The sequence below is a fragment of the Harpia harpyja genome, chromosome 1, assembly GCF_026419915.1.
Source record: "Harpia harpyja isolate bHarHar1 chromosome 1, bHarHar1 primary haplotype, whole genome shotgun sequence".
NCBI classification, from domain to species: Eukaryota; Metazoa; Chordata; class Aves; order Accipitriformes; family Accipitridae; genus Harpia; species Harpia harpyja.
In genome coordinates this window covers 78,751,912-78,779,889 of record NC_068940.1, presented here as the reverse complement: position 1 = coordinate 78,779,889, position 27,978 = coordinate 78,751,912, and the positions used below count along the sequence as shown (strand labels likewise).

At 35.7% G+C, this 27,978-nt stretch overlaps 1 protein-coding gene across 1 annotated transcript in view; it reads left to right on the top strand.

Annotated features, from left to right (window-relative positions):
* The window catches only part of PHF14 (PHD finger protein 14), a 168,581-nt gene that overhangs the window by 115,283 nt on the left and 25,320 nt on the right, over positions 1–27,978 (top strand). The window contains exon 18 of the mRNA XM_052801334.1: positions 18,786–18,899. Coding sequence (XP_052657294.1) covers positions 18,786–18,899 — 114 coding nt within the window. The remainder of the gene's footprint in view (positions 1–18,785; positions 18,900–27,978) is intronic.

Here is a 27,978-nt window from a genome sequence, read left to right as displayed (position 1 = left end):
AATTTCCTGATAGTTTGAAATAATGATACTCAGAATGAATATAGAATCTTGTTTTAGTTGAATTTAATAAAAATAAAATAAATAAAATATAAACCAAATTATTCAATATTACAATGTGGTAATACTCAGTAGGAATAAATGTGGCCTGACCACTTGTTCATTACGTGTGATAAGGGTCTCATTATAAGGTCTCATTGTTATTAGATATGGATTCCTTTCTATTGCCTTCCATTTAAAAAGTACTGTTTAAAGTATCTCCTCCTATTTTAAAATTTTGCAAAAGACCAAGTCAGCAAAGAGTTTAAACATATATCATGGTGGTTACAATAACCGTGCTAGTTAGGTTTCTATCTGCTCATCTTTGCGTACAATCTATTTTGCAAAATGCTGTAGAGTGTACATGTCAGGTCATTATTTGCATGCTGCAAGATCAGCTGCCTTGTCTCTAGACTTCTGTTTAGTTTGCTTTTATTTCAGCTTTTTACTGTATTGCATTTTTTCAGCGGAAATAAATTGTCAGTATATATGCATAGAATTCTCATCTAAACCCCTCAGGAAATATTTTCTGGAACTACAAATACATGACACACTAACCCTAGCAAGTAATATATTTTTGTACACCTTTTGTGTTGGAAAGCAGTCATGGATGATTTTGCTTATTAGCCAAGTAGAAGCATTTCTTTGGGTGTATCTCGCTTTCACATAGTGAATAAGCAAATGTAATTGGACACTGTAATATTAAAACATGGAGTATAATGTTTGAAATAATATTTTAAATTTAAAATAATTTTTAAAATGTAAAATTTATTTCAAACCTCTTAATTTGGTCAGATAAAAAAAGTGAGCAATTCAATTTAATTCCTGTAGTCCATGGAATTTTATTCTAGTAAAAAATAAAGCCTTAAGAAGGCCTGTGAGGAGTGTAGAGTTTCTGATCTACTTATGAGTTGTGCAGGTGACAATCTCATTATGGTTTATGGAATTTAATCTTTTTCATTATGCCTTTTCTTCAAACTCAGGGAGCATTTTCTTCACAAGTGTAGTTTCACACAAGTGTGTTTAAAAAAAAAGAAGAATGAAACCAAAAAAACTCTGATGTCAAGCTCTCAAAACTTAGGAAATATCAAAATTAAGGTGGCATGCAGTACTTTAAGTCCTTTTGTGGCTATGCCTGAGTTTGCAGCCTTTAATCACTTAATGCTGTGATACTGTGGTTTTTTATATAGGACCCCTGCCTCCCCTGATTTAGCTGTTGGGTGTCACTAAAAGGGATTAATTTGGATTGAGTATTAGGAGAAGATCCTGTCTTTAGGTTTTGCAAGGCATGAAAACTGAAGCTACAATTTCAGGAACAGAAAAAAAAAAGGAAGCTTGACCTTACTTTTGAAGTAGTTGAGTTGTGACCAGAAAATTGAATTTTATGTTTGTCTTACACCAGAGGTCCTGTGAGAGCTAGACGAACTAAAATTTTCAAACGTTTAGTAATTTTTTCTGCTTGTTTGCTGTTGCCCAGCTTGGATCCCTTGGCCCAACATGCAAAAATGCTGAATTCTCTGAGCTGCAGCGGGTGATAGTGTAAGCTGTGTTTTGAAAGTACTAAGTCTCCATGATGATGTGGTCTGGGCTGTTGCAAATTGAGTAACTAATTTAAGAGAAATTTTAATTCTTATTCTCCGTGTCTTGGCTTCTATTTTGCAAAATGTCCATACTGCTCCTGTATTTTAGACATTTTCCGTAGATTTGGATGAGTTGTTCTCTGGAGCTGCCTTTTCCTGTCTACTGACTATAGGAGGGAGCTGAGACAGCTAGTTTAGATTAGCGAGGATTATAGTTTAGGTGGGATTCTCCTTGCTTGAGTACACACAGAAGATGATTGAAGCAGCGTTGCATGGACAGACTTTATCTGGGCATTTACTAAACATTCAGAACAAAACATTTTCAATATAGCCAAAATCTTTAACATTTTATATATACAAGAAAACCCTATTTGAATATAATATATGAGGTTGGCACATGGTGGTAGTATATATGCATGCTTAATCATGTCTTAAATATGCTTTATATATGATATTTTCTTATTATTCCATACAATGTGATTTTAAGTAGTTACATTTAAAATATGTCTTTCAAAAAATAAAAAAATCCTTTAAGGTCTTTTATATTAATTCAAAGTTGTTTCAGTTGCATATTCTGACAAAGGGTGACTGCAATTGTAAAGAAACTGTGACCCTAATTAAGTCAGCTTACATCAGACTTGCATCAGAGAACCCTCTTTTGAGGACACAACATACAAGCAAATGTACTGTCACCATGGCAAACAGCATTGCAACTGAAAAATGGTAAAAGAATACTGCTAATAAATCTGCTTGCTGATACAAGCAGAACATAATATAATGCAAAAAAGTTCAGTTTTTTTATGCAACATTTTTCAGCCAGAACTTAGGAGTATTTCAAAGTGGTTTACAGAATAACATGGTACAGTGTAATTTAGTGACCGCATTTGTAAACGTAGAATCTGTTCTCACTTTTACTAGGTGTGGATGGTATGATCTATTTTATTATATGGTCATCAAGAATGATAAAGTTAAACATTTTTGCATATATTCATGTATTTTAAAGCTGGTTAAGGAGAGTTGAATTATGCTGTGTAAATCAGATTAGGACTTTGGTTTCTTGCGTGACATGGAACAAAAGATGTATTTTATATAGCAACTGGAAAATACGTGGTTATTTTGAAATCATTGTTGTCTTCCTAGGTTTGTGATGAGCAGTTAAACATCGGCACTGGAATGATTTCTTTAAAATTAAACACGAGAAAATTATCCAAATCTGTAAGGCTGTGTGAAGATTTAACACAAGTCCTTACACCGCTTATGTCCTGTTTTAAGAACTTCAATAATGCCAAACCTTGGCACAGAAAAAAATTTCACGATCAAGACCGTCAAAAAAAAGTGTGAAATTGCAGTGTACAGTAATTCTTCTCAGTTGGCTGAAATATTGCCAACTTTGTTTTAATATTTGCTCCCCAGGTACCATATTGAAAAAAATGAGTTGGCACAGCCTCTGTTATTTTCTGGCACACAGGTATAATACATCTATGTAATGAATAATTTATATGATAAAATGTTCCAAAAATAATCAGCCTTGAAATTAACTTAAGATAGGACTTGATTTATGAATAGTGGATAAGCTCAGCATAAAGTTAGTTGGTATTAAATCCTCAAATTAATCCAAATAATCAGATACACTTAGTTGGCAGAAGAAGATTCCCATAGTGTAGGTGGGAAGCTTAGGTTTTAATGAAAAATAAGGTTAAGCACTGTAAAGTATTTCTGGAACAGAATGTTTATTTTAAATATTTTAATTCTTCTCCACATCAAAATTAATGCTACGAGTTCCAATACCCTGTGTTACTGGCTGCCAGATCCTCATCATGGACTTCTAGTGCTTGTACTTCTTCATAGGTACAGCTTAACTGTATCAAAAAAGTATAGTAAAAAAGGGACAATACAGGACAACATTGTCTTTCCCATAATGTTGTCTGAACAAGTCTCTTTTTGACTGGTTAAACAGATGATAATACATCAAATACCAGCCAGAAGTTTAAAGAAATTAGAATACAGGGATCTTTTTCTTAATGAGATATTGTTGTTTCAAATGCAAAACCAGATTTCTGATTTTGAAGGATAACACTGAGATATATGAAAGAGTATTAATTAAAATGTTTTAAAAATAAAGTACCAGATAGGAGTGCACAGTGAAATACATAATTTTTTCTTGCATTAAACTTTGTCAAAAAACAGCAGTTATAATAAACCTGGTAAGAGTCTATTTTCCCCGTGGTATATTCTTAGAAAATTAAGATTTAAAATATGCACAGCAGTTTTAAGTGAGTTTTTTTGTCAAAAAAGCCCCATTTTAATGGTATTTGGTCCAAAAATTGTTTGGTTTCCAAGATGCATTTTCTTCTTCCCTGTAGTTTTTCTTATCCAGGAGACTGAAGAAATCACTTGCTGCTTAACTTCATTCACTCTTTTTCATAATCAACCCAACAATGCAGAATTTTTTCCAAAGCTGAAACTTTGCACACTGTTATAAGTTCTTTTTCTTAATGGCAGAGCAGTAGTATCATTTAATGCCTTCCATAATGCTGAATAATTTGTGAAAAAAGTAGGTGGAAAAAATGTTTTGAACACTGCTGAAAACAGTGATTCATTCTGATGTCATTTTACGCACACACACGTTATACTAACTTTAAAATGAAGCAAATTATTTTTTCAAGAGGTTTTGTGAGTGTCTCATGAATCAAATTATTACTGAGGTAGTCCTGCTTTTCATAAGTTGTCTTGACAGTTTTGCTTTTTTGTGACTAAAAATATGTTACTGAAGTTAAAACAAAAAGGATGGCTGAAATTAGAAACAAGCTTGGTCATTAATTATCGCTTTGGTTAAAATACACACCTATGTCTAATTTCCATTGGAACATTTAAGAGGTATCTGATTAGTAAAGTACTAGACTTGAAAATTTAAATCACAAACACAGCATGGTGATTATGCATTTTTAATGCATCTAATCCGAATACGCACAATCTAGTATTTAAATGTCTAAACCTCTAGTTTAGATGTGGTTTGGTTTAGATAGAATAACCATTACCTACTCTAAGGTAGTGGTCAAGGAAGCAAGATTTCTTTGTGCGCAGCTGCTAGAAACGCCACTGCTACTCCTTACCTTCTTTAGGTTATGTTTCTAACAACATCTGCTTACAATTACGGTTTATCTGGGATATAGCTCTTTACTGAATTATGACTTACACTTCCTAAGACATGACAAAATTAATTTACGGCCTACGTTACCCGCTACTGTAGGGCTGAGCGGCAAGGAATCTCTGCTGGGACCTATCTGCAATTGGGAAAAATCCAAAAAGCAGCTAGCATTGTGTTTGAAGTAAAGCCACTAAACCTGGTTTTGTGCTAACACGGTGTGAGAGAATAAAAAACGAGAGCACTTTTTCAGCCCTGAGCAGCACCCTGCAACAGGAAGATTTTACATGTACTCTCACAGGATGTGAGAAGGCTGATAGAAGAGTAGTGTCGAGGAAGGACAGGGGGAGTGCTTGCTCCTTAAAGAACTGGAGGCTTCCTCTTTCTTGTTTTTGAAAATCAAGTTCTAGATATTTACAATATTGAGCAGTAGTGTGACAGTGAATTTTACATGTTGAAGATGCTATATTAAAATGTAAACGACACAGAGATAGTAGTTTTAACCCAGGTTTTCTCAGTTTTACATTCCTTTAAGTGAAGTTGCAAAAGGAAGATGTAAGTGTGTGGAAGTCACCAATTGTAGGTGCCAAAGCATCATAGCTTACACCACTGATGTACATTCAGATCTACTTCATCAATCCAGTTGTCTTCCTGCTTCTTGAGTTCCTGAAATAATGAGCCTTTTGAGTATTGATAATTAGGGGCTTCATGCTGACAGCGGAGCCATAAGCAAATTTACCAATAAATTGTAATTGACCATTACTACTTTCTATTAACAACCCTAGTGGCAATTTTGATTCTTATTTACTTAATTAGTAGAACACAAGTTGATTTTGAAAGCATCTGAAAAAAGTGTGAATGAAAAGCTTGTAACTGAGTTTGAATTTTTTAACCTTTTGAGCCTTGATTAAATTCTTGGTTTAGATGATATAATCTGCCAGGAGGGCAGTATTAAAAAACATTTTCATTGTGTGTAATATTTTCTAATTTGAATATTCATGAAGAATTGAAGAGTCAACAGAAAATAGCAAAAGGTGTGTGCTTTGCAGTGACATAAACAAAGGGAATCCTGAGAGGTGCAAAGGTATATCTGGAGTCTGGTGGCATCCTGGTTCACTCTAATTTTGCAAAGTAGTGTTCTGTTCCTACCAAATTCCTGAGATAAATTTCTTTACCTAGAAATATATTTCTTGCCGTATGTTTTGTATAGAACTAGAAGGTATGTAATTAAAGAAGAATTATTTCTCTTAATTCCTCACTAGTCTGACTTTATTACCCTGCAAATTAACTTAGCATATCACCTGTAATTATATTCTATATGATGGAAGAAGAATAAGATCTTTAATTGTTAGTCTCTGGATAAGATCTGAACACATTATCATAGTTGCCTAATTACTTGCTCATGTTTACTCTCAAGGTTGATCTTATTTTAAAGTCTTTCAAAGAAATGCAGCCATATATGTCACTTTAAATAATATGTCACTCATCAGTATAAATTACTAATGCTGCCTGGGCAAAATCTAATCATATTGAACCAGGAGAGAGAAAGGAGAGGGGGGAAGAAACCAAAAAAATGCCATTTTATGAAGTGCTAAGCAAATAATGAATTTTAGCAGAGTCAAGACTTGCTTTTTGTTGTCGTGTTAGATAGTGGTAGTGAGGTTTAGTTGCCATGCTCAAATAGAGATTCTCTTGGTGCCAGGCCACATTTAATCACATTTTGCAGAAGACAGCTGGACATTGCCAATTTGTGCTGTGTCAGCCACTTTCTGCGCAAAGGAGTGTCTCATTGCTTGGATTTTAGCATTCTGTAGCAGAAAAGTTCCCTCTTCTTAAAATGGGCTCAGCAAATAGCTTGTGTGGGAATATAACTGTAAAAGCATTACAATCAGGTCTACCAATAAAAAGCACAAATATTATGTGGAATTTTAAGATGGCTTGTGAAAAGATTTTCACAAAACCTTTAAAATGTATAATGCATTGTTAAATTCTGGTAGCAATTAAGTTTATCTTAGTTTTTTTAGTAAATGTGTCTCTGGTAACAGTTAAATTATTATCTGGTTCAGTGGTTTGAAACACCTTTGGGCACGTTTGAAAAGTCTTAAGTGTATTTCAGCTGCGTCAAACAGTACGAAAAGATTCAATATGTGGAAAACCTTGGAATCTGTAGATATCAAGATTTCTTCCAGGTGCTAATCTCATGAAGACTGAAGGGCAGATGGTATCCTTTCAGATATGGTATAAATAGCCAAAGAAAAGAAGTGTCAAAAAGGAAATAGCAAGACAACTCAGTATTTATGGAAGGTACACAGAAGTGTACTTAGAGTGGGTTAATCACATCACATATTTATTTTTGGCAATAGAGAGGCGTCAGCAGATTGATACAGTCATTGACATAATGAATATTAAATGTGTAACCAGTCCTGTGCAATAAGTAAGGATATATACCGGCTACTAATATTTGCAAGTATATTGTGTATTAAATGAATATGCATTTTGTCCTACCATTTTCTTTTAGTGCATAATATCTTCACTGTTTGTTTAGGTTGAAAGTATTGCAGAAGGCAGAGGAACTTCAGAGCAAAATGATGTTCTAAATTTTTTTTTTTTTGGATTGCTGGTGGTAAGGAACTTTTTGAAGGTAATTACAAGATGTCTGTATTCATATAAGGATAGCTTCAAGAATCTTACATTTAAAAGGTAATTATGAGAAAATACAAAAAGTTTGAGATTTGGGAGCTGTGATTTATTAATCTGTTATTAATTGTCTCACTGGAATGACCTATAGACCTGTTGTTTATTTGCTTTCTGCGTACAGCATAGACAGAGACTGCTCCTTGATGTAAAATAGTGAAATATTCAAAAGATAATTTGTACCCTTTCTCAGGTACCCTGGTTAACATACAATGAATCATTTTACCCACTGACTCATTCTTCCATGCAAAGAGACCTGCTTCAGCTAAAGAATAGTAAGACGGCTTAAGCAATCCCTTGGGAAATAATTTTGAACCCTATTAAGAAGAGGGAAGAGGGAAGTGAACCAGGATCTTCCCTATGATGATTGAATGTGTTCACCAATTAATTTAGTGCAGCAATCAAACCATCATCTAAAAGTAAGGCATTAAGTGTGTATGTTTCTCTTTTTTTCTTTTTTTTTTGATTTGAAGAAAAAAAAGGCGGGGGGGGGGGGGGAGGCTGTTAGACCCAAGAGCTTTCAGTGTAGGGAATCTCAGGAGGAGGAGGGGAACTGTTGATAATCCAGGGTAACCTACTGAATTCTGAATAAAGCTGGTATTTAAAATACCCTGTTATTTTGAACATTTCCTATTGATTAGCTTAAATGGTTCTACATTCCAGTATGCTCACTTGCATGGATCTTGATCTGAGGTATCTCAGTGTGTATTTATCTTAGCATTTTGATTAAGATCAGGAATGCGTTTTTGAAAGGAATCACCCAGTTGCCACCAGTTGCTACGCTTTGGTTCATGTTGAGTGGTCTCAAGAGTGTGCAAACAGGATTCCTGTCAAGGGACACTAAAGCTGAGGATGTATTCTGACTGCTAATGGTCATGCCATCTCTGTGTCCAAACCAGTTGTACCTTTGAAACATGTATAGCACATCTGGCTGATCCTCAACGCCAACTGCTTTGCTGTACAGAGCTGTTCCTGCCACACCACAATAGTTGCTGGTATGAAGTGACTATTAAAACCACTCTTATATTTGCTGTATCAAAGGTATATTTGTGTTTTGGTTTCATTGACTACAAAAGTTATTTCATTCCTATTTTGATAAGAGAATTTGTGGAATTCACATGTCAGTAGTCTCAATGTCAAAAGCCTAAAAATTAATACATTGATATATACTGCTAGGGTATTAAATTTTATCATTTGTATGTTTGTATAAGCACTGTATGCATATGCTTTTAACTGAAAAAAAATTTGGTCTGCAATGTTATTAAGCAACTGTATCTAAGAGCAAGGGACTTGGTGGGTGTTTTCTACTACAGATGAGAAACACAAGGAATTTTTGTCTGGTAGATGTAATCTTTAAAAAAAGCAAAGCACACAGGGAAAATATTCATGCCTCCTAAAACAAGGCAGTAAAGTTGACATTTCAAGTGAATTTAGCCTCATCATTCCATGTGTCATTTACAGTGTTCTTAATTAGGGAAGAATGAGGAATTTCCAGGCCTTTCTGAGGATGCTTTAAAACAGCGGCACTAGTTGTGACCTTTCAGTTCCTGTGGGCTCAGCAAAAGGCGGCTGATTAATGTCACATCTTAAACCGTGTCAACTGGGCTGTTCATTCCCTTTTTAGTAAACAGCCTGTTGTCAGCGTAGCTCAGTTTGACAGCATAAAATATCATTGTGTTTTAGCTGGCTACTTTAAATTAATAAGAGTATGTATCTCTAGTAGTGTAAAGTTATATGGAAATTTTCTTTAATTACTCTAATGACTAGCACGAATGGTAAGTCAGGGGCACCCACAAAATAGTGTTCCCAACTTTTGTTTGAAGCTTCTTAAAGGATGTCCAAGAGATTTTTTAATTTGGCACATTCAGATGTTAGAGAGATCTGAAAAGGAGGATATAAGAAACATTTTTATAGAAAGCTTTTCTACAGATAGATTGATTCTTTAATTCAAGGCCATAAAAATATTTTTAATGCTTTATTTTTCTGTTTTATCAGTTGAAAATAAATGATGGTATTTTTTTAAGAAGAGAGAGAGGGAGAAGAAGAGAGGGAGAGAGAGAAAAGCAGGATGGGAAAAAATAACAGGACTGCAAGAAGTGCTCTTGGCATAGGTGGTGAAATGTGAGCGCACACACACGTTCGTAAGAATGAGAAAGCTCCACTTGGAGAAATACGCAGAAACCCTTATAGGGAAGAATGGGGTGAATTAAGAAATAGGGCCATGGCAGAGTGGAAAGAAGGATGTGGAGGGCACGCAGACAGCCTTCCCTCAGAGCAGGGTAGAGTGTTAATAGAAGAAGTTTGAAGCCCAGGCAGATAAGTGGGTGCCATATAAGGAAAGTTTAGGGAGCTATGAAACTTGCATAATAACCTTAGACTGCAAAAAATTATGTACTGTGCAATCCCTTTATTTCATCTTGTTACTGGAAAAAAATTCTGGAAGTGGGGAGAGATGAAAACCAATCTTGATTTAGTAAATAGCCTTTGATGATTTTGTGATGCTTTTGGTGATCACGCATTTTAATATCAATCTGTTTTGCATTACATTGGAAAAATCACAACTTCAAGGAGTTGAAGAGCAAGAATCACTGCTGATGAAGATGTAAGGAGCTAAATAAATATTACTTAAAGGACTTCTCAAAGGGGAAAAAAAACCCAACCCTATGAATGTGCTGACCCTGTCTTGAGAATTAAGTTAGATGGTACAATTTAAAGCTTTGTTCCAACATCTGACAGGCACAGTCTGCATGCTGATGCATAATATCTGAAGATTGTGTGCTTGAAAGAAAGCCTTTTCTGAGCTACATTCTATTTTTGTTAGAATAAAGCAGCTGCTTTTTGGAGCAGAGATCTTCTGAAGTGCTCAGTCTTCTAGTTCAAGTTAAGTATTGTGAGCGAATCTTGTGTGTGCTCTCTCCCAAGCTGCTGAAGTGAAGTAAAGCAAACTACTTCGACCATAAATTGTGCAAATGTGCAGCTTGACCCTGAGAGGTGGAAGTAAGTTTGCCGCTGTACCTTACTCCCAAGTTGTCACTGCCTCAGCAATCCAAGAGCATGGAAAGTTTGGGGCAATTTAAACATGATTTGAAAAGAAATATGGATGAGTAAAACTATGTTTTAGAGAGACTGTATGAATGGATTGCTGTGGTCTGCCCCTGATCATTTCTGAAGAAAAAAAAAAGTTGCTTAAGGAAACAGACAATGGCAAACCCAAATGTCACCTCACTAATGGAGCAATTGTAGCTGCAGCACTGCCTTCCACAAGTAATAGCAGGTGTCTTTGTCCATTTGTTGTTTAGAAAACCTTGTTTTAAATGTTAGGTGTGAGGTGCCCATATCATTCTGTAAATACATTGAAGTCAACAGTTGCAGTTATATGCAACAGACATAGAGCAACACAGTAAGTGCCACACTTATTGTGGCCATAGATGCTTTTGATGTGTTTGAGAATTTGTTTTGCAACTTTGGGTTTGCTTTCTTTTTTTTGGACAGGGCGGGGAAAGAGATTGGAGAGATCAGAGCTGTACAAAACGGGCACAGGGAAGATGAAATATCCTGATCCGGCAATAGTAAATTATGTGTGTATTGTCTTAAAGAGCTTTTAGAACTCCATAAAATAACTTGTAAAACTTTGCAAAATACAAAATTAAGACAAAAATAACTTTCTAGGCTATAATATATGCCTGTAACCTAATTCATAATAAGAAAAAATAGCAGGGCGATATATAGGAAGAAAGTGGTGTGGACAAAAAAAGGAAAAAGTATTGAGTTACTCTTATATGCAGTGATAATGGCATAGTACAGCAGTCTTGCCAGTATATTAACATCCTGCAAAAAGATATTCATATAAAATCTGTTGCTCTGGTGCACCAGATAATTACCAAATTATGCAAGACATAGGAGATTTAGCACAAAAATGATAGATACTGGCTTTTGCCTTTTATTGAAGAAGTTCTAAAAATTTCTGGTAATGATGTTCATGTTTGTACAGAAATTTTTGCCAATAGTTTAAGCCATATTGTACCTGTGATCAATGGCTTTAATCCATGACAGTAACAAGAAAGTTGTATTCCTTTGCATTATACATATGAGATGAGATTAGTGTGGTGAATCTGTATTTTGAAGTTTAATTCCAGTTTTTGTATTCTAATGTGGTTTCATTAATTACGGTGTTTTAAGAGTTGATTTTGAATACAGTTCAGAGAATTCCGGGGTCAGAAAAAGCAGCTATTGAAAGGGTAGCTAAAAGAACAGCTTTTGAACGTTGGAAAATAATGGGTGATGAGAAAGTAAAAGGGAAATACAATAATCTAGGAGAGTTTGATTTGAAAGGTGGAGATTTCAGTCCAAAGAGAGGTAGGATTAGTACACTGAGTAATGGAAATGTAGAAAATACGTGAATTAGAAAGGGGAAACTAATTCAGGTTCCAGAGGTCAGTGAATGATAATACCTTCAAATGGTAAAATGTTCTCCTGTTTGCTGTTTCTATTTGCATGTGATAAAGCTGGAAGAATAAATGTGAAAAACATTATTTTGAGAGTGCTCTTTCTAGCTTTAAATATATGTAAATTATTTTTTTTTCATTTGAAGAAGCCATCCAGAGAAAACGCATGACCCTGTTTCCTTTCATACTTCGTTCAAACACTTCTAGTAAAAATATTAGCAATAGTAGCATCCTTATTTTAAAACAACCATAAAAGTGGGAATTCACACTTTGACACTTGGAAATGTAGGCACATTTCAAAGATGCAAGCTTGCTTTGTCAGTGCTGTAGTTTATTGAAAGATAGAGGGATAATAAATTGAAACAGATGGGTGTTTATTGGAAACTTCTTGAAACTTTTTTAGTTCCTACATATTGCACAGTGTGCTTGAAGAAAAAAAAATAGCGTAAGGCTAAAGAATGTAATTAAGTTTCTATATCTGGAAAACAGAGAATTATAAAAGGTGTTTCTTTTGTTTCTGTCTTTAAAAGGTGGCAGAGATTTTAAAGCTAGGTTTAGGTTTATCGCCTGAACTGAGGTAGTTTCAGAGTCAGCTGAGAATGAGACCCTGTTGTGTTAACAGTGTATAAACATAGAAGTCATTGTCCCCTTCTCAAGAGAGAGAAAAAATAGCCAAGGACAGAACAACAGCGTTGCCTCTGTGACTGGCAGCGTAGGAGGTTAGCACATGTGCATTAAAGGTTGCATTTGTAATTTCCTGTCTTTGGAGAGGGCAGAGGAAGAGAGGAGATTGGCAGATGTTAAATAAAATCAGCATGAGGAGAGTGACAAAGGCAGAATAGAAAGAGGAAGGGAAATTTTACAGCTGTGGAGCATGATTTAAAAGTTTAAAGCCCATGTTCTTACCTCACTAATTAATGCAGGGTAAAATCCTAGGAATGGCAAAGTGATTGATCTCACGTGTAAGTAGATTGAGATAAACTCTACACTTCTCCTGGGGATTTACTTTGGCCGCTTCTGAACTGTGGAGAACTACAGATATCTGGTCTTCACTAGATTTTACCAAATTCCAGCTAAGATGATGTGAATACTTTCAAAGTATGCCCCTGGGGTATAAGAGAGAACAAGGAGGGGTGGGAGTGGCCGGTTCACTGATGGAGGGATGCTCTGCGGTCTGGGCTGGAGAGGCACCTTTGGTCTGACCCAGGAAGGCTTTCCCTGTGCAGCACTGCAAATGGTACTCTGTGAGGCTACAAGCACTTTAGCACTTCAATAGAAATGTGCTAATTTCTGCCCACAGTTGTTCAGCCTTAAGAAGCTGGCTTCATGTTTCAGAAAGGGCACTGGGTTTTTTTGCTTTTTTTTTTTTTTTGCTTTTGTAAGTCTAAAGGGGGACAAATATTTCTACTTTGCTACTGTTAAAAGTCTTTGTTAGTAACTTTGGCTTCCAATTCATTACTGCAGTCATGTTTTCAGAGCCTGGCGTGAGAGATAAACCCTTTGCAAATGAAGACAGCATCCATTTTCTTTCCACCTCAGGCCACACAGAATTGATTGGGGTAATAAAATGACAGTACCATGTAATATACTGACGGCTCTTTAATTTGAAAACTAGTTCCAGGCTGATTCAAAACTTGTTTAAAGCTAATTTATTACTTGTGTAATTTTCAACTGGACTAAGGTAAAGGATGATACATGAAAACAGATGCAGAGTTAACGTAATGTATTCAAACTTGTCAGGTTGAAATCATCTGTAAAGGCGTGTGGGTATGTGGGCTGATTTGTTTGGGCTGATTTGTTTCAATTCTTTTTAGCTTTCTTTGTTTTAAAGTAGCAATGGCAGAAGAAATAGTGGATGCTTGGCTGGTACAAATACCACTATAAGACACTATTTTTCCATCATCTTGTTTCAAATGAAACTTCTTATGCTTTCTAGCAAATTATTTTATGCATACTTTTTTTTATATACCTCAGTTCTCCATTTCCTTCAAAATCAGAAGCTGTGTAGAGTTTCTGTTTCGTATGACTCACCATCTGTGCTGACAGTAACATGGATTCTATGATTCTGTGGTTGGTAAATAATTAGAGTATTTTCTTACCATGATGTTCACTGTGAACATTCCCTATCAAGATGCGTGTCTGTATATATGTATTTGTATCATATTTACAATTATGTACAGTACCTATCTTTGTATGTGTACTGATCTTGTATTTAATGGTCTGGGTTTTAACAAACAAAAAGTAAAAATAGTCAAGTCCTCAAATCAAGCCACAACATCAGCGTAGCATGAAATGTAAATATTTTCCTCTGAAATCTATCACTTTTCTGTAGCTCACAAATGAAATCCACATCTGTTCTGTATGCACTATTGATTTTTCAGCGTACTGTATCAATGATACTTCTGTGCAGAAAAGGACAAAACTAAAAGCACATTGTTTGCTTCTATTACAGTAGATGCAAATAGCAAATATGCCAAATGGGATGAAGGGGAGAAAAGAACTGAATGTTTTGAGGGAGGTGCTACAGTTGGATACACCTTTGATTTCTCACTTCCTACCAGTCATTGTCACCTTTGATCTCTGCTGACCTGAATTAAAAAAAAAAGAAAATGCTGAAGGTCCAAGACTCAGAATTTAACCAGCTACACTTTTGTGTCTGCTGCCAAGAAGGTTCTAACTGGTGCCAAGACTAGCAAGCAAGTTCTGTCCCAGGACTAGAATATCCAATTTGTTATGTGTTTGTGTCAACATTTAATTCAAATACTATTTTTTTTGCACAACTGTGATTGATTCAAGCCAATGTTGTTGTGGTGCCTTAAACCGTGTGAACATTTAGGTCATATGAAAAGAGACGTAGTTCAAAGCAGGGCTGTCTTTCTTGCATAAACATAGTAGAATGCCTACACGTATCATGTTTCCTCTTCAAGGTTTTGTAAGTCCAAGAAGAGTCATGTTCTGAGGAGCTTTGATCAAAATCAGCATTTTGCAGGAAAAATGTGATTCCTGAGCATTCTGAATGTATTTGTTTATGATGCACTTATATTTTGATAAAGAATTTCTCTATTTTCAAGAAACTGGAAGTACCACTTAATAGTGGTTTTTCCCCATAATTTATTAATTAATATAATTAAGTATTGTGATCCATTAGAAAGCCATGTCTTGATCTGTCCAACTTGAAAATGCAGATATCTGAGCTTTTATAAGTAGGTTGGAAAATATAATAATATTTTAATGAAATGAGAAGGGCTTAAGCACTAGCAAAGATGTGTACCAAATTACTTATTGTGTAGGTTACATGTCCATGTACAGGCGTGTCCATCACTGCTACAGTTGGGGCTCACAGATCAATGAGAAGTGCCATTGACATGGTTTTCATCATACAAAGCCTTGAAAAAAGAAAGAAGTGACTTTTTGCAAAGTCACTCCAGTATGATAAAAATAAAAATCAGGAAGGACAAGAAACTAATTTTAATTCTTTTTGAAATACATCTTTCCTTTTAACACTTCTCAGTAAAAATGTTGTTTCAAGTCAGAGATACAGATTTTTTGCTTTACTTCTGTAACGAAAACAATGTTAATACTTTTTCAGGTTGTTTTATTTGCTGAGTACAAGTGAAGGTAAAGGATTTGTTACCAGAATTGTTGCTCACTTTGCCACATACTCAGAACAGACTGAGAAAAAGCTGTATGAAAGTTCTCACTTGCACCTCACAGCATTTTTATCGTTGTACCTTACATGAAAGGATCTCATTCCACTTACTGAATATGTTTATTTCTGAAAGCTGTACTTCACATGTTGCCAAACTCATTCAGAGTAACATAGATTACCTTTCTTACGTCTGTCCAGGCTCTATACAGTTTTCCTAAGAAGTGACAGCAGTGTGAAAAGATATTGTCGTGGTTTAACCCCAGCCAGCAGCTAAGCACCACGCAGCCACTCACTCACTTCCCCCCACCCAGTGGGATGGAGAAGAGAATTGGAAAAAAAGTAAAACTCGTGGGTTGAGATAAGAACAGTTTAATAGAACAGAAAAGAAGAAACTAATAATCATAATAATAACAATAATAAAATGACATTAATAATAATAAAAGGATTAGAATATACAAGTGGTGCACAATGCAATTGCTCACCAACCCACTGACTGACACCCAGTCAGTCCCCGAGCAGTGATTCCCCCCCACGAGGCCAACTCCCCCCAGTTGATATACTAGACATGACATCACATGGTATGGAATACCCCTTTGGCCAGTTTGGGTCAGCTGTCCTGGCTGTGTCCCCTCCCAAGTTCTTGTGCCCCTCCAGCCTTCTTTCTGGCTGGGCATGAGAAGCTGAAAAATCCTTGACTTAGTCTAAACACTACTTAGCAACAACTGAAAACATCAGTGTGTTATCAACATTCTTCTCATACTAAACTCAAAACATAGCACTATACCAGCTACTAGGAAGACAATTAACTCTATTCCAGCTGAAACCAGGACAGATATAATAAACCCAGTGTAATTAGAAAGGGAGATGCATTTTTTCAGCTTGTTTTCTGAATAATAAAGTAAATTTGTTTTCCATCCGTCTCCTTAAAAATGGAAGTATTAAGAAAACTATAGAGAAGGATGGCCAAGCTGCTTGGAAAGAAGATATTCGAGACTTGATGGGGGAAGAGAATCTGTGATGTGCTGGTCCTGTTGAGGCAAGAGGAATGGAACAGGAATGTATGTTTACCACATTGCAGTTGCTCCGACCATTTTTGAAAACCATCGTTTATTACTTTCAAAGATCATAAGCAACAAAAAAATGTTGCTACCATTATCCGGCCACAGGTAATAGCAACATAATACAAGTTTGTTCAGACACAAAAGACAGGCAGAATTCAAGGAGAGAAATCACTGAACCAAAGAAGTCAGACATATACGTCATTTTCTTCCAGCAGATGTGGTTGTTACTTTTGGTTTTGTAAGTAGCACAAAAGATCTTCTGGAAACATATTGAGCTGATAAATTGCATGGCGATGATTTAACGTTCCAGTTCTCAAGGAGAAACCAAAACAGTACTGTTCAGTACTCAGAGTCAGTTCATGGCCAACTGGGTCAACAAGAAGAGATAGTCCCATCGTCATAGTTTACTAGGAACCAAACTGAGGAGGCCTTTGAGAGAGAGGACATTTGCCTGTGCAAGTCCAGATCTGCTAGGGAACGAGCAAGCTGTCAGGATGAATATGATGCAAAGTTTATTTTTATGGCATATAGAGCATGGGGCTTTTGTACAGTCGGTAGAGGAAAATCAGACTTTTATTACCAGAATGCTAGAGATGTTTCTCCTTGTAGTTCACTGTGTTTAGCTGTGGTGTTGATATTCTTTTGAGGAGATGAGAAAGCTGAGAAATAGTGTTTTATTATTCCTGTCGTGGAATTATTTGGGGTGGTAGCTCTACCAAGGTATCTCATTTTTCCTTTTGTTCCACAGATCTAGTGCTTACACATATAAAACAGTACAGTGCAATGGCAGTTGGACTTCATTGTTAACATTTTAATCGGTAGTATTCTTTAGTCATTGCTGAAAGCTGATTTTTCCTAAAATGTCTTCCTCATACTGAACCTTAAACTTAAGGTGATAAGCCACAGAATGGGCCAGAATATCCTTTTTCTAAGTCACAGAGAGGTGGTGCGATGAGAAAGGCATAAAAAGCTTTATTTGAAATATTTAAGCTCAGAAACTATTTTAAAGGGATTCACTTGAAAAGGTACGTGAAATAGAGATACTAGAGTATTCCCCCTCCAGGCCCAAAGAGATTTTTCCAACTTTCTAGCCTCCAGCAACCCCCTCCATGTATTAATTCTTTTACAATATCTGGTCTTACTTGTCATTGTCCATGTGATTCAGTGACGGGTGTTTGACCACAGTGTTCACTTTTTACCTTCCAACAGTCCAAACATACATTGGGCTAAACTGCAAATGCTGAATATTATCATTACAAAATTTTAATTTACTTTTTAGAGGTTGTTATGTTGAAAAACGTAATAATGAGCTTTGCAGCTTGCAGTTTCCAAAAGTATAATCTTGATTTCCTTGCAATTAATGACTGTAGAGAGAAAGTGATATATCAAAAGCACATATTCTGCTTGCTGAGCGATGACATCTAAGGTATCTTCTGTAATGAGCATTACAATAAGCACAGTAGAGATAGTACTGATTAATGGATTTTTTTTCTCTGTAGTAAAATATCTCAATCTATGCAGTTATCAAAACCACTGTGTAAAGCAGTGAAGGTATTAAAGTGGGTTTTGTTTCAACTGATCTAGTCATGTTGCATTGCAAAGTCAAGGTAATTTGGAAAGTAGAATGTAAACTACTTAAGAATTTTTATTTTGTTTATTTTACTGTGCTGTTAAACTTGCTAATAGACAGCCAACTCTACTAACTTTTCTAACTTTACCGGGTTGTGTGCTATATCAATTTGCAGTGATTGATAAAATACATTTGGGAGGGGTTGTTCTAGCATGGTCCCAACCGTTTTGCAGAAATGTCCATCTTAAATAAGGGGATGAAATGTAATATTCCCTTCCTTGCAGTTCAGGAGCAGGGGTAGGTATGGGCAAAACAAGCGTGCTTATTCAGAACTTTGCAATTCTGAAATGCCATATAGCTATTTAGTAAGTCTTAACAATGATCTTGTGAAGAAGATACTACCATTTTAAGAGAAAATGTAAGAAGACAGATGTTTTTGCCTCTGGGGTAAAAGAAGTTGCCCAGAGTAAAAAGAGTAGAGTTTTAGACCTCAAGTATTTTTCATTTCTCTGTGCTTAGAGCACAGTTCCTCTGAAGAGTCTCATTTTCTTGGCGTGCCACGTCAACACGCTGCTGAGGGGTCTATTTGTCTCTGTTGCCCTCAGGACTCCGAGCCGTCAAATGAGGTGGTCTCAGAGGCCCCAGGTAATGTGGTACCCTCTACCTCAAGAAGTAGCTCTGAAGAGCTGGTATCGGTGGCACAGAAACGTCCAGAAGAGGTAGGACATTCTGTGTCTATTCTTTTCCACGATTAACTGTTGGGGGATACACGTTTGCCTCTGTTTTTCATGCCTAGTGTTGTTTTACTCATAGCCGAGACTTTTTAAAGCTAACACTCAATCTTATCCTCCCATACCAACAACATGCAAGACTAAGGTAAATCTCGGGACCGTGATTAACGGTACCTGTAAGCCAAGTATATTCCATCTGCTATATTTTTAATACTGTTTCTTATTATCAGTGATTGGGAAAATATTTTTGCTTGTTCCTGTCTTTCACTCCATGACAGTAACAGGAGTCTCATTAGATTCTGGCAAATTAAACTTTATGACACTAAAGAGTCAGAAATAATATCTGTACCTAGGTATATAGGTAGATGTAAAGCTTTTGCCATCCTTCTCTAAATTTAAATACAGCTAACTGATGGGTTGTGCAAAGGAAAGACCCTCACTAGTATGTGCCTCTTTTTGTGCCCTTGTTTTCCAAAAAATGATACAAGATGCTAATGATGTAGCATGATCATAAGTCCATCCTCCCTGTTGTTATAAGAAAAGGTGCCAGCTTGTAAGGTAGTTCCATAAAATAGCCAACGACGTGGTTTTTTTTCTGTCCCTGCAATGCATACTTGTCACAGTACACCATAGCTGGAGGAGAGGTTGTCTGCAGAATTCAAACTCACAACTTCATTTTATGGTGGCAATCATCCTTTCAGAGAACCATTATTACCCTTAAATTAACCCTTGCTGTGAGAAGGAAGTCCTTCATGTGGAGTAGCCTTAACATTATTAATCTTGGCTTCCTCAAACAGTTTAGTTATTATTGTTAAAGATATTCCAAGTACACGGTAATATAAAGACTAGTCTTTCCTGCTTTTTTCTCAGATTTCTTTTGACTATAATCTTCCCAGTCGAGTATGAAATACTAGCCATAGGAAATACAGTGGCATTTTTTAGTTCTTTAGTGCAGCCTTTAGTTAATTATCAAATACCTTCTTGAATTTCTCCTTTCCTAATAGTCTTGTCACTTTGTCTGGAGAAGAGGGAAGTCCGCAGTACAGGGCCAGGAGAATTCTTAAAAGTGTCTTCTGGATTAAGACCAAATAGGTACTTCACTTATTTTGGAGTATGACCACATATTCTAAGATAGAAAGTCAGGTTATCACATCTAAGCAGTCCTGAGGATAGAGTAATATAAGCTTTTAGTAATATTTTTGTTTATATTCTTGAGTAGCAAAGGGACTTCTAGTCTATGGAGGGCCATGGGTTCTGCCTCTTAAGTCTCAGCTTTGTCAGCTTATCTCACTCCACTGGAGGAATTAAAATTGAGAGCACAGATGATCTTTAAAAATAAATACAGAGGAAAAGTGCTGCAGGAAGAGGAACGAAATATGGTTAGTTAGTAAAAGGCGACTGAGAGGAAGATGAGTATACAGTTTTTGCCTCTGTGAAATAAAAACCAGCTAAACTGGGGGGGAGAGGAAACTTCAGAGAATTGAAAGATGAAAATACACCTTTTGAATTTTACTAAATATCTCAGTAATAGTTTATGTTGAAGCTGTTTTGCTGAATTGGGGTCATAAAATATTATCTGTGTTTTATAAGGGAATGAGATGTTCTCCAATCATATTTACTACAGTTTATATAAAAAAAGAGAGAGGTGAGTCAGAAAGAGTTTTGTGGTTCAATTTGCAGGGAACCTTGAGAGGGGAGCACCAGTATGCTGAATTTCCAAATTCAGAACCCACCATGAAACAACCCATCTAAGTTACACATGGGTAAGTCAGCATGGCAAACAAACATTTGTGAATTACACCCTAAAAAACAGGTCAAAAAAAGTGTTTGCAGAGCTTTACTTCAACTAATGCCTTCTTTATTTCTCTTTTTATTTGAAGTCTCCTGGTACATCACTCCCTTATATTCTTTCAGCATCTGCTTAATGAGTTAATATTTGGAATTAACTACAGCTGCTAACTGGTGCATTATTTGTATAATAATTTGTCTCTGAATTCAACCATTGGTATCGGTGCAAAGGCAGTTGTTGAGGAGAAGCTCAAATGCAGCCATGAAAAAGAGAAATAGGAGAAAAGTTTAAAGAAGGCAAAATGTGTAACAGACTGAAGATTTCAGGAAGGTGGAGGAGAATTGAGGAGGATGTGGAAAGTGATGTTCAAAAAAAGTCTCAGACTTGCAAATGTGAGGAGAAACAACTTCTAGTAGGAGAAAGTAAGGAAAATCCCATGAGTTGCCAGATTAATTTGTACAAAGCGTAGTTTTTTCCTGCCTACAATTTGTTTTCCTCTTAGGCCAGTCTGAATCTAACACCTAGTTACTTGTGTCATCAGTTTTAACTTTGTGGGATGTCATTTGATCACTCAGATGAGGCTTTGTTTTGCCTGTCCAGTTGTTCCTCCTAGTAGAAAGGATGGTTCAATTTTGAGTTCTACTCAACAGGAGGGCAGGATGGCATCCGCTCCTCTTACTGCCTCCCTTCTTCCCAGCCTCTTTTCATGCTCTAAAATCAGATTTAACTCTATGTAGGATAGGGACAGTGTCCAGCTATGTGGCATATGAGAAAAGCCACTGCAGAAATAATTAGCATGTTGGGTGTTGAAATTTAGATACCTGTGAAATTTTTGTACCTGTGAGGGATTCAGGAAAGTGTGTGTGTTCATCAGTGTATTTCAGATGCAGAAACACTTTGGGTTGTAAAATAACCAAACTGTGTTTAAAGTTATTAAGATACCTTATTCTGTGTTTTCAAAAGCTGTGCAAACGTCAATAACATTTAAGTTGTATAGATTTGAATGCTTGAATGACTTTAATTAGTATCCATACTAAATTGAGTTACCTGTGTGATTGATGAGTTAATATTATATATATTTATTGTCTTTTTTTAAGAATTGGAACTGAACAGTGGATTTGAAAGAAAAATTCAATGCATGTGAAAGGGGACAGGACAGATCTGTGCCATCCTAATTTCAGTGTCATTTCTTTAGACCTTCTTTGCAGTTTCTTAGGAAACTAGGATAACACTGCTTTTCGTAGGATGTTATGCTAAATCATATAGTTTTGACAGTTTCCCTCTAATAGTAATGCTTAAAACAGGAATTTTGTTCCCACAACGCTTTCAAAATTCAGAACTGCACTATTGTTGGTATGCCCTGAATCAATACATTACATTTTATCTCTGATATCACACGTTCTTTACCATGAACTGATGAAAGAAAATTCTGTGGACATGTTGATTACTTAAGATTCAGAACTTTTAAAATGTTTCAAATGTACAAATATACTTGTTTGAATAACACTGTAGTCATTTGATAAAATTGAAAGGCTGATGAGTTACATTTCATGACCTTTACTATTTTCTGTGGTCACTTTCATTGTGCATCTGGCAGTTGCAGTATATTTAGTAAATATATTTATGTAGATTTTTAGATGAATATACAGTGATGTTAAAGAAAGTGAAGGTTTGTTGTTAAAGTAGTTTTGCTTTCCCTTTTTCATGTAGCAGCTAAAGAGCCAGACGTGTGGGCTGTACCTTGATACCATTTCTCATAAGCAGCACTTTAATCCACAGGGAGTGATGGTGGCAGTGGCTGGTTATCTGAGTAAGAAGAGACTAGTTTTGACAGTTCCCTTAAATGTGAGTCTCATAAGAGGCATATCCTCTTCTTTAATTAGGAGTAAAATAGAAATACATGAGTTCTGTGTATTAATTTCCTTTGCCGATCCTGTGGCAAATCTATTAATCATGTTGTAATAGTGCAAGCCTAGAGGCTAACAGAGCTGTTCTGTCTGAATGGCTGTGTTGCCAGAGCAGCACAGATACAGGTGAAATGCTGTGCCATTCTCTCTCTGGGATAAAACAATGAATTAAACAACCAACCAACCCCCTACTTTCCTCTGCAAAAAAGCATGTATATATGTTCTGGAGCATTTTAGGGTAAAATATGAATCCGTGATGGTAGCATATTGAACATGAGTAGCTTATATATCTGTGGTGCTTTCTGAGTGCTGTATTAAAACTAAAAAGCTGTGCAAAGCATTGTGATTCTCACCTAAAGAAAGATTAAGATAGTGCCCATTAATCTGTTTCTGAACTACTAGACGTTCACTGCTTGCAGTTTATCTGGATAGAGCACAGACTTTTTTCCATTAGTAATGCACAGCTGAGGTACAGTGTTTTCTTTTATAGGAAAAGATGTGTCCCACACTTAAGTCATCTGCCATTAGTCATAAGTATGGTACAAGCAGCTTAAAAGGATTATAGAATTCAGTGTTAAAATCATTGCTTTATTCTTGGAAAATCTGGGGGAGCCATCTGCATTATTTCATATACAAGCAAAGGGAACGTTTCTTAATTTTTATGAACATAACTGGCAGCTCATACTATCTTTTGTTTCTTGACCTTCCTTGATCTCTGGATAAAACCTTTTGCAACAAGTCCCATTGCCTCTTCAAGTTAGTAGGAAAAGAGATTTTTTTTTAAAACCCGAAGCTATAAACTTCATCAGCAGAGCGTCCAATCCATCTTTACGCTATTTTATTACAGAGGTGTTTGCTTTTTAAACAAAGGATGATGTAACATGTTCTGAAAAAAATGAATAAAAAGTAATTCCATGGCAAAGCTTGTAATAATGCTCATGTGATATTTTCTCCATCTGCTATTATTAGAAGACTGCTAAATAGCTGGATTTCCATCACCAACATCATTCATTTGAGAATATAACTCAATCACCATGTAGAATAAGCATTGGCAAGAAACGGAAAGATTATTTGCACTCTTAGAGAACACAAGAAAATGTTGGAGAAAATATACATTTGTATATCTATCTATATGTATAAATGCAAAGCTTTTATACTTGTGCTTGTGTAAAGGCTGTGTGTTCTTTTCTAAACTTCATAGGCATAACAATATTTTTCCTCTGTTCTGTGTAGCTGCTAGCTTGAACTCATTTAACAGAAGAATTGTGTCAGACTGTTGTTGCTATAAACATGTTATTCGTCCTGACACACTGTTAATTGGAAAAAAAATACAGTTACCCACATAGAGTGGGTTGGACTGCATATTTACTCTTGAACACTTCATTTTTTTTATAACTTCTGAAGAACTTTCCTGCTCAGAAAAGTCATCGGAAATTTCCATGCTGTGTGGACCTAGCAGACTGTTTTCTGATGAAAAATCATAAGTGATAATTGCTAGTTATTCTATATCATAGATAAATAAACCCCCTTAGTATCAGAGGTGGTAGGACTGTGATTTTGGAACAGAGGTTGATTTGTACTCTGAACCTGCTGCTACACTGAGATTGGGATGTTAATTTTGTGCAACACCACAAACACTACATGGCATACTTTAACAAAGAGAGGTCATCTGTGTCATCCATCCCCTAACAGACACAGGATTGATCCCTCTGCTGTATTTGTTAGTACTTTATTCTGGTTTTAAATCTTCTGAGCAATGATGGTTTTCACATTTTTGGAGCCTTTTCCTTTACGCTCCTGTTCAAAGTACCTGACAGAATATTTATTGCACCCCTCCTCTTTGTTTTCTTTGAGTGGCAACGAAGAGTTTCAACAGATTACAGATCTGGAACTGCTATGCATTTAGAATATTTTCCGGACCTAAGTCAGGTTCATTGTAGAGAAGACTGAAATTTGGTTACTTGGCTGAAATTTGGTGATTTGGTCCATAATCCAACTCCTCGTGTCAGACTGTGGATTCCAACCATCAGACTCATTTATTAAAGCGGAGTAGTTGAGTTACCTATACAGATCATCTGGCACTCAGGAGATTTGTTTGATATTACTTTTTATGCTTCTACAAGTAATTATGATTACTGTAGTTCCCATTAATATTTTGTAACAAAAGTGCTAAACCACATGCCTAAAAAGCCTTAGAGTCTGTGTTAAAGGTGAATGAATAATTAACAGAGAAGAGAACATAATACCTATGACTACTGAAGTGATTCCTCTGTAAAATAAACTGGGAAATACAGTAAACATGGAAATGCTCTGGAGTTAGGAATTTGTATTTTCCGTCTAATCTCTTCACATGACTGTTTTATGTAATCTTCTTAATAACAAAACATAAAGGTTGTAAAATTGCTGGAAAATGCTGTCGTGCAGTTCTGCTTTTGAAGTCAAAATTTATTTATGTATATTTAAGCTGTAAATGGCCTTATGGAATGAGGGCTCCTGTTAGAAGAACATTATTAATTTAAAAAATGAATTAGGTCTGTTTAAAATTTCCACAAATCCAAGACATTTTTCTTTATTTAACCTTTTCACAGTCTCTGCCCTTCTTTAAAGTACATTCAGTCCTGTATCATCTGTTACTCAGGAAGGTATTTAATACATGACTTGGCATCATTTGCATTATACAAGAAGATTAACTTTACAAGCTCTGCTATTAATCTGAGTAGCTCTACATATTGACCTATGAAAGAACATAATTAAGTTAGCTTAATTAAGTTAATTAATTGTTACACTCTGATGAACTTACTATTGAGAGGAAATTAAAGGCAAATAGAAAATGGCATTCATTGGTTTGAAATCATATTTTAAAGGATTTTACAAAGATACATTATATTTAGATGACAAAAATATCTATTGTGTAATAACCAAAGCAGAGGCAATTAAAAATGACAAAAGCTAAGAATCCCTGCAGTATTCTCTCTTATTGCCAGACATTCAGCCATATTTCTAAAAGCAATAAAAACACGTGCTAGAAATTCAGAAAATAACACTTGTGGGTGTTTTTTCCCAATACCCAAATAATTTCATTCAGAAATTGACACCACTGGCTACACATGGACTACAGAGAAAAGCAGACTGTAAAAGTTAGCTAAGTGTTATAATCTGACATCACACTCTCCTTTGGGGGAGAGAAAAGGGGAAAGGATTGAAAGACAGCACGGGGCAGCAAGCAGTACCCTATGAAAAGCACATACTCCCACATCAGTGTAGGAATGTCTTTCTCATGCAGTGATGGAGGGGAAAGGAGAGACGCTTCTGGAATTTCCTCCATCAGCTGCATTTCTTTTGTCAGGAGTGCCTGCAAGTTCACTGCAGGAAAACATTCAGGGTTACAGCACAGATCCTGTGCAGGGACAGACCCTCTGCGTGACTCCAACATTTAGGGCACGTTCATCAATCTTCATATGCACTGATGTGTACCCCGGAGATCATCAATTCCAAGTAGCCATAATTAATAAAAAGAGAAAAATGGTGAAACATGCACAAATGTGCCACAATAAATGCTGCCAAATGAGCAGTTTAGTAATCTGTGAGATTCATTAATTTTACCATGGCTTTAGTTTGAAATTAATTTGCCTGAACAATTATTAGCTCTCTACTAATTTTTTTTCCCCAGATATATAGATTTTCTGGATAGCATCCTCAGTGATTTCAGGATTTCATGCTATTCTTCTGTTGTAAAAATGAGTATTTTAACTCAAGTGAAAACAGTATTTTCCCTGAGGTATTATTCTTTGGCATTTCCAGATCACATGAAAGGGTCATTGATCTGTGGATACATTCTCTGGAAAAATAGCAGCATTGAAAATGAGAAGCCAGTGGCATTTAGAATCACTTGTGTACAAATTTGTATTCATATTCTGAATACAGATAAGTTGGAATTTCATTCCTTCAAAGAGAAAAAACAATATCTTTCCTTGAATGATATTAGGTTCTTTTTTATTTGAAAAAAAAAAATCTGAAACATTCTTTAAAATGGATAGGCTCAGAAGAAACAAATTACAGCTACTGTATATTTAAAAAGTCATATTGTTTTTCTTTAACACCTTGCCCACAAAAAAAAATCAGTTTTAACTTTTGTAAGTTCAATTTGAAATTAACACGTTGTTATATTTGGTCACTTTAAGGTGTTAGAGAGTGTTAAACAACTGGATATATTCTAAGAAGAAAGAACAGCTTTGATTTTAGCTTAAACAACATGCTTTAGATCATAACTTTTTTTTTTTTTTTTTTTTTTGGCTAGAGGAAAATGGAATGAAAAATTAGAATTAAGCAAGATTTGGGTAGGAAAATAGCAGCAAGTTTTACAAGTTGAAGGCTGTTTCCCACCTGCTGTATATTTTGATAGCTGTACTGATGTCAGTGGACTTCAGCCTACCTGTCTGCACTATCTGGTCAGCTATGACTGGATTGTTTTGAGGTATTCATGCTGTGGCATGGTACGATGTCGTGTAAGCTACTGTCATCTTTTGCTGTGTGGCACGTATGATACACAATGGAAATTCTTTCCTGGAGGAAAGTAAACGTAACTCCTTTCTTTGATATGTTATGTACACACTCTTAGTGTTCTTTTTTCTTTCTTTTCTGAGGGATCTGTTATCTTCTCTCTTATCTGTAATACTTGAATGAAAAATTAAGCAAATACATTCTCTGGTCATTGTATGCGGTGTAAATATTAGACTTCACATTGCACTATGTGAACAAAGCAATGACCCTTTTTCTAGGTGATATATAAAGTCAGAAATTTTCTGTTTTATTTTAATATGACAGGTTGAAAATATCATCAGAACCCTTTTAAGTTATTATGGGCTAGATTTCAGATAATGAAACTTGAGCAGAGTTGAAAATTTCAATGTCATCTTTAAGGTAGTGAAGATAAGCAGAGGTCGGTCAGTAGTCATTAATAACGTAGGTTATATAGATTTTTCCTTACCCAGTTGTTTCAGGGTTATCTCTGAACTGCAGTGCTATCCCAATAGTGTCGCAATCCTGCTTCATCAAAGTATTGTTTCTGTAAATTTCTTTCATGGTTAAGCAGAATATTTAGATGTTGAAGTGTTCACAATACCTAAATTTTTTAGCACAGTAGGATCCGTGATTTGTTATTTATTAGAATAGCTCTTTTTGCTATTAATGTGTATTTTTGTGATAGTCATATATAGATTAATGTACCCTAATTAACAGTAAGTTAAAACTAAATTTATGTTAATGCCAAGTATGTATTTTCTGAAATCTATGAAGTAGATTAACACACACCATTCTCTTTCATAGCCCTCATTGACCTGCTAAATCCTTCTTAAGTGAACAGTTCTCCTAT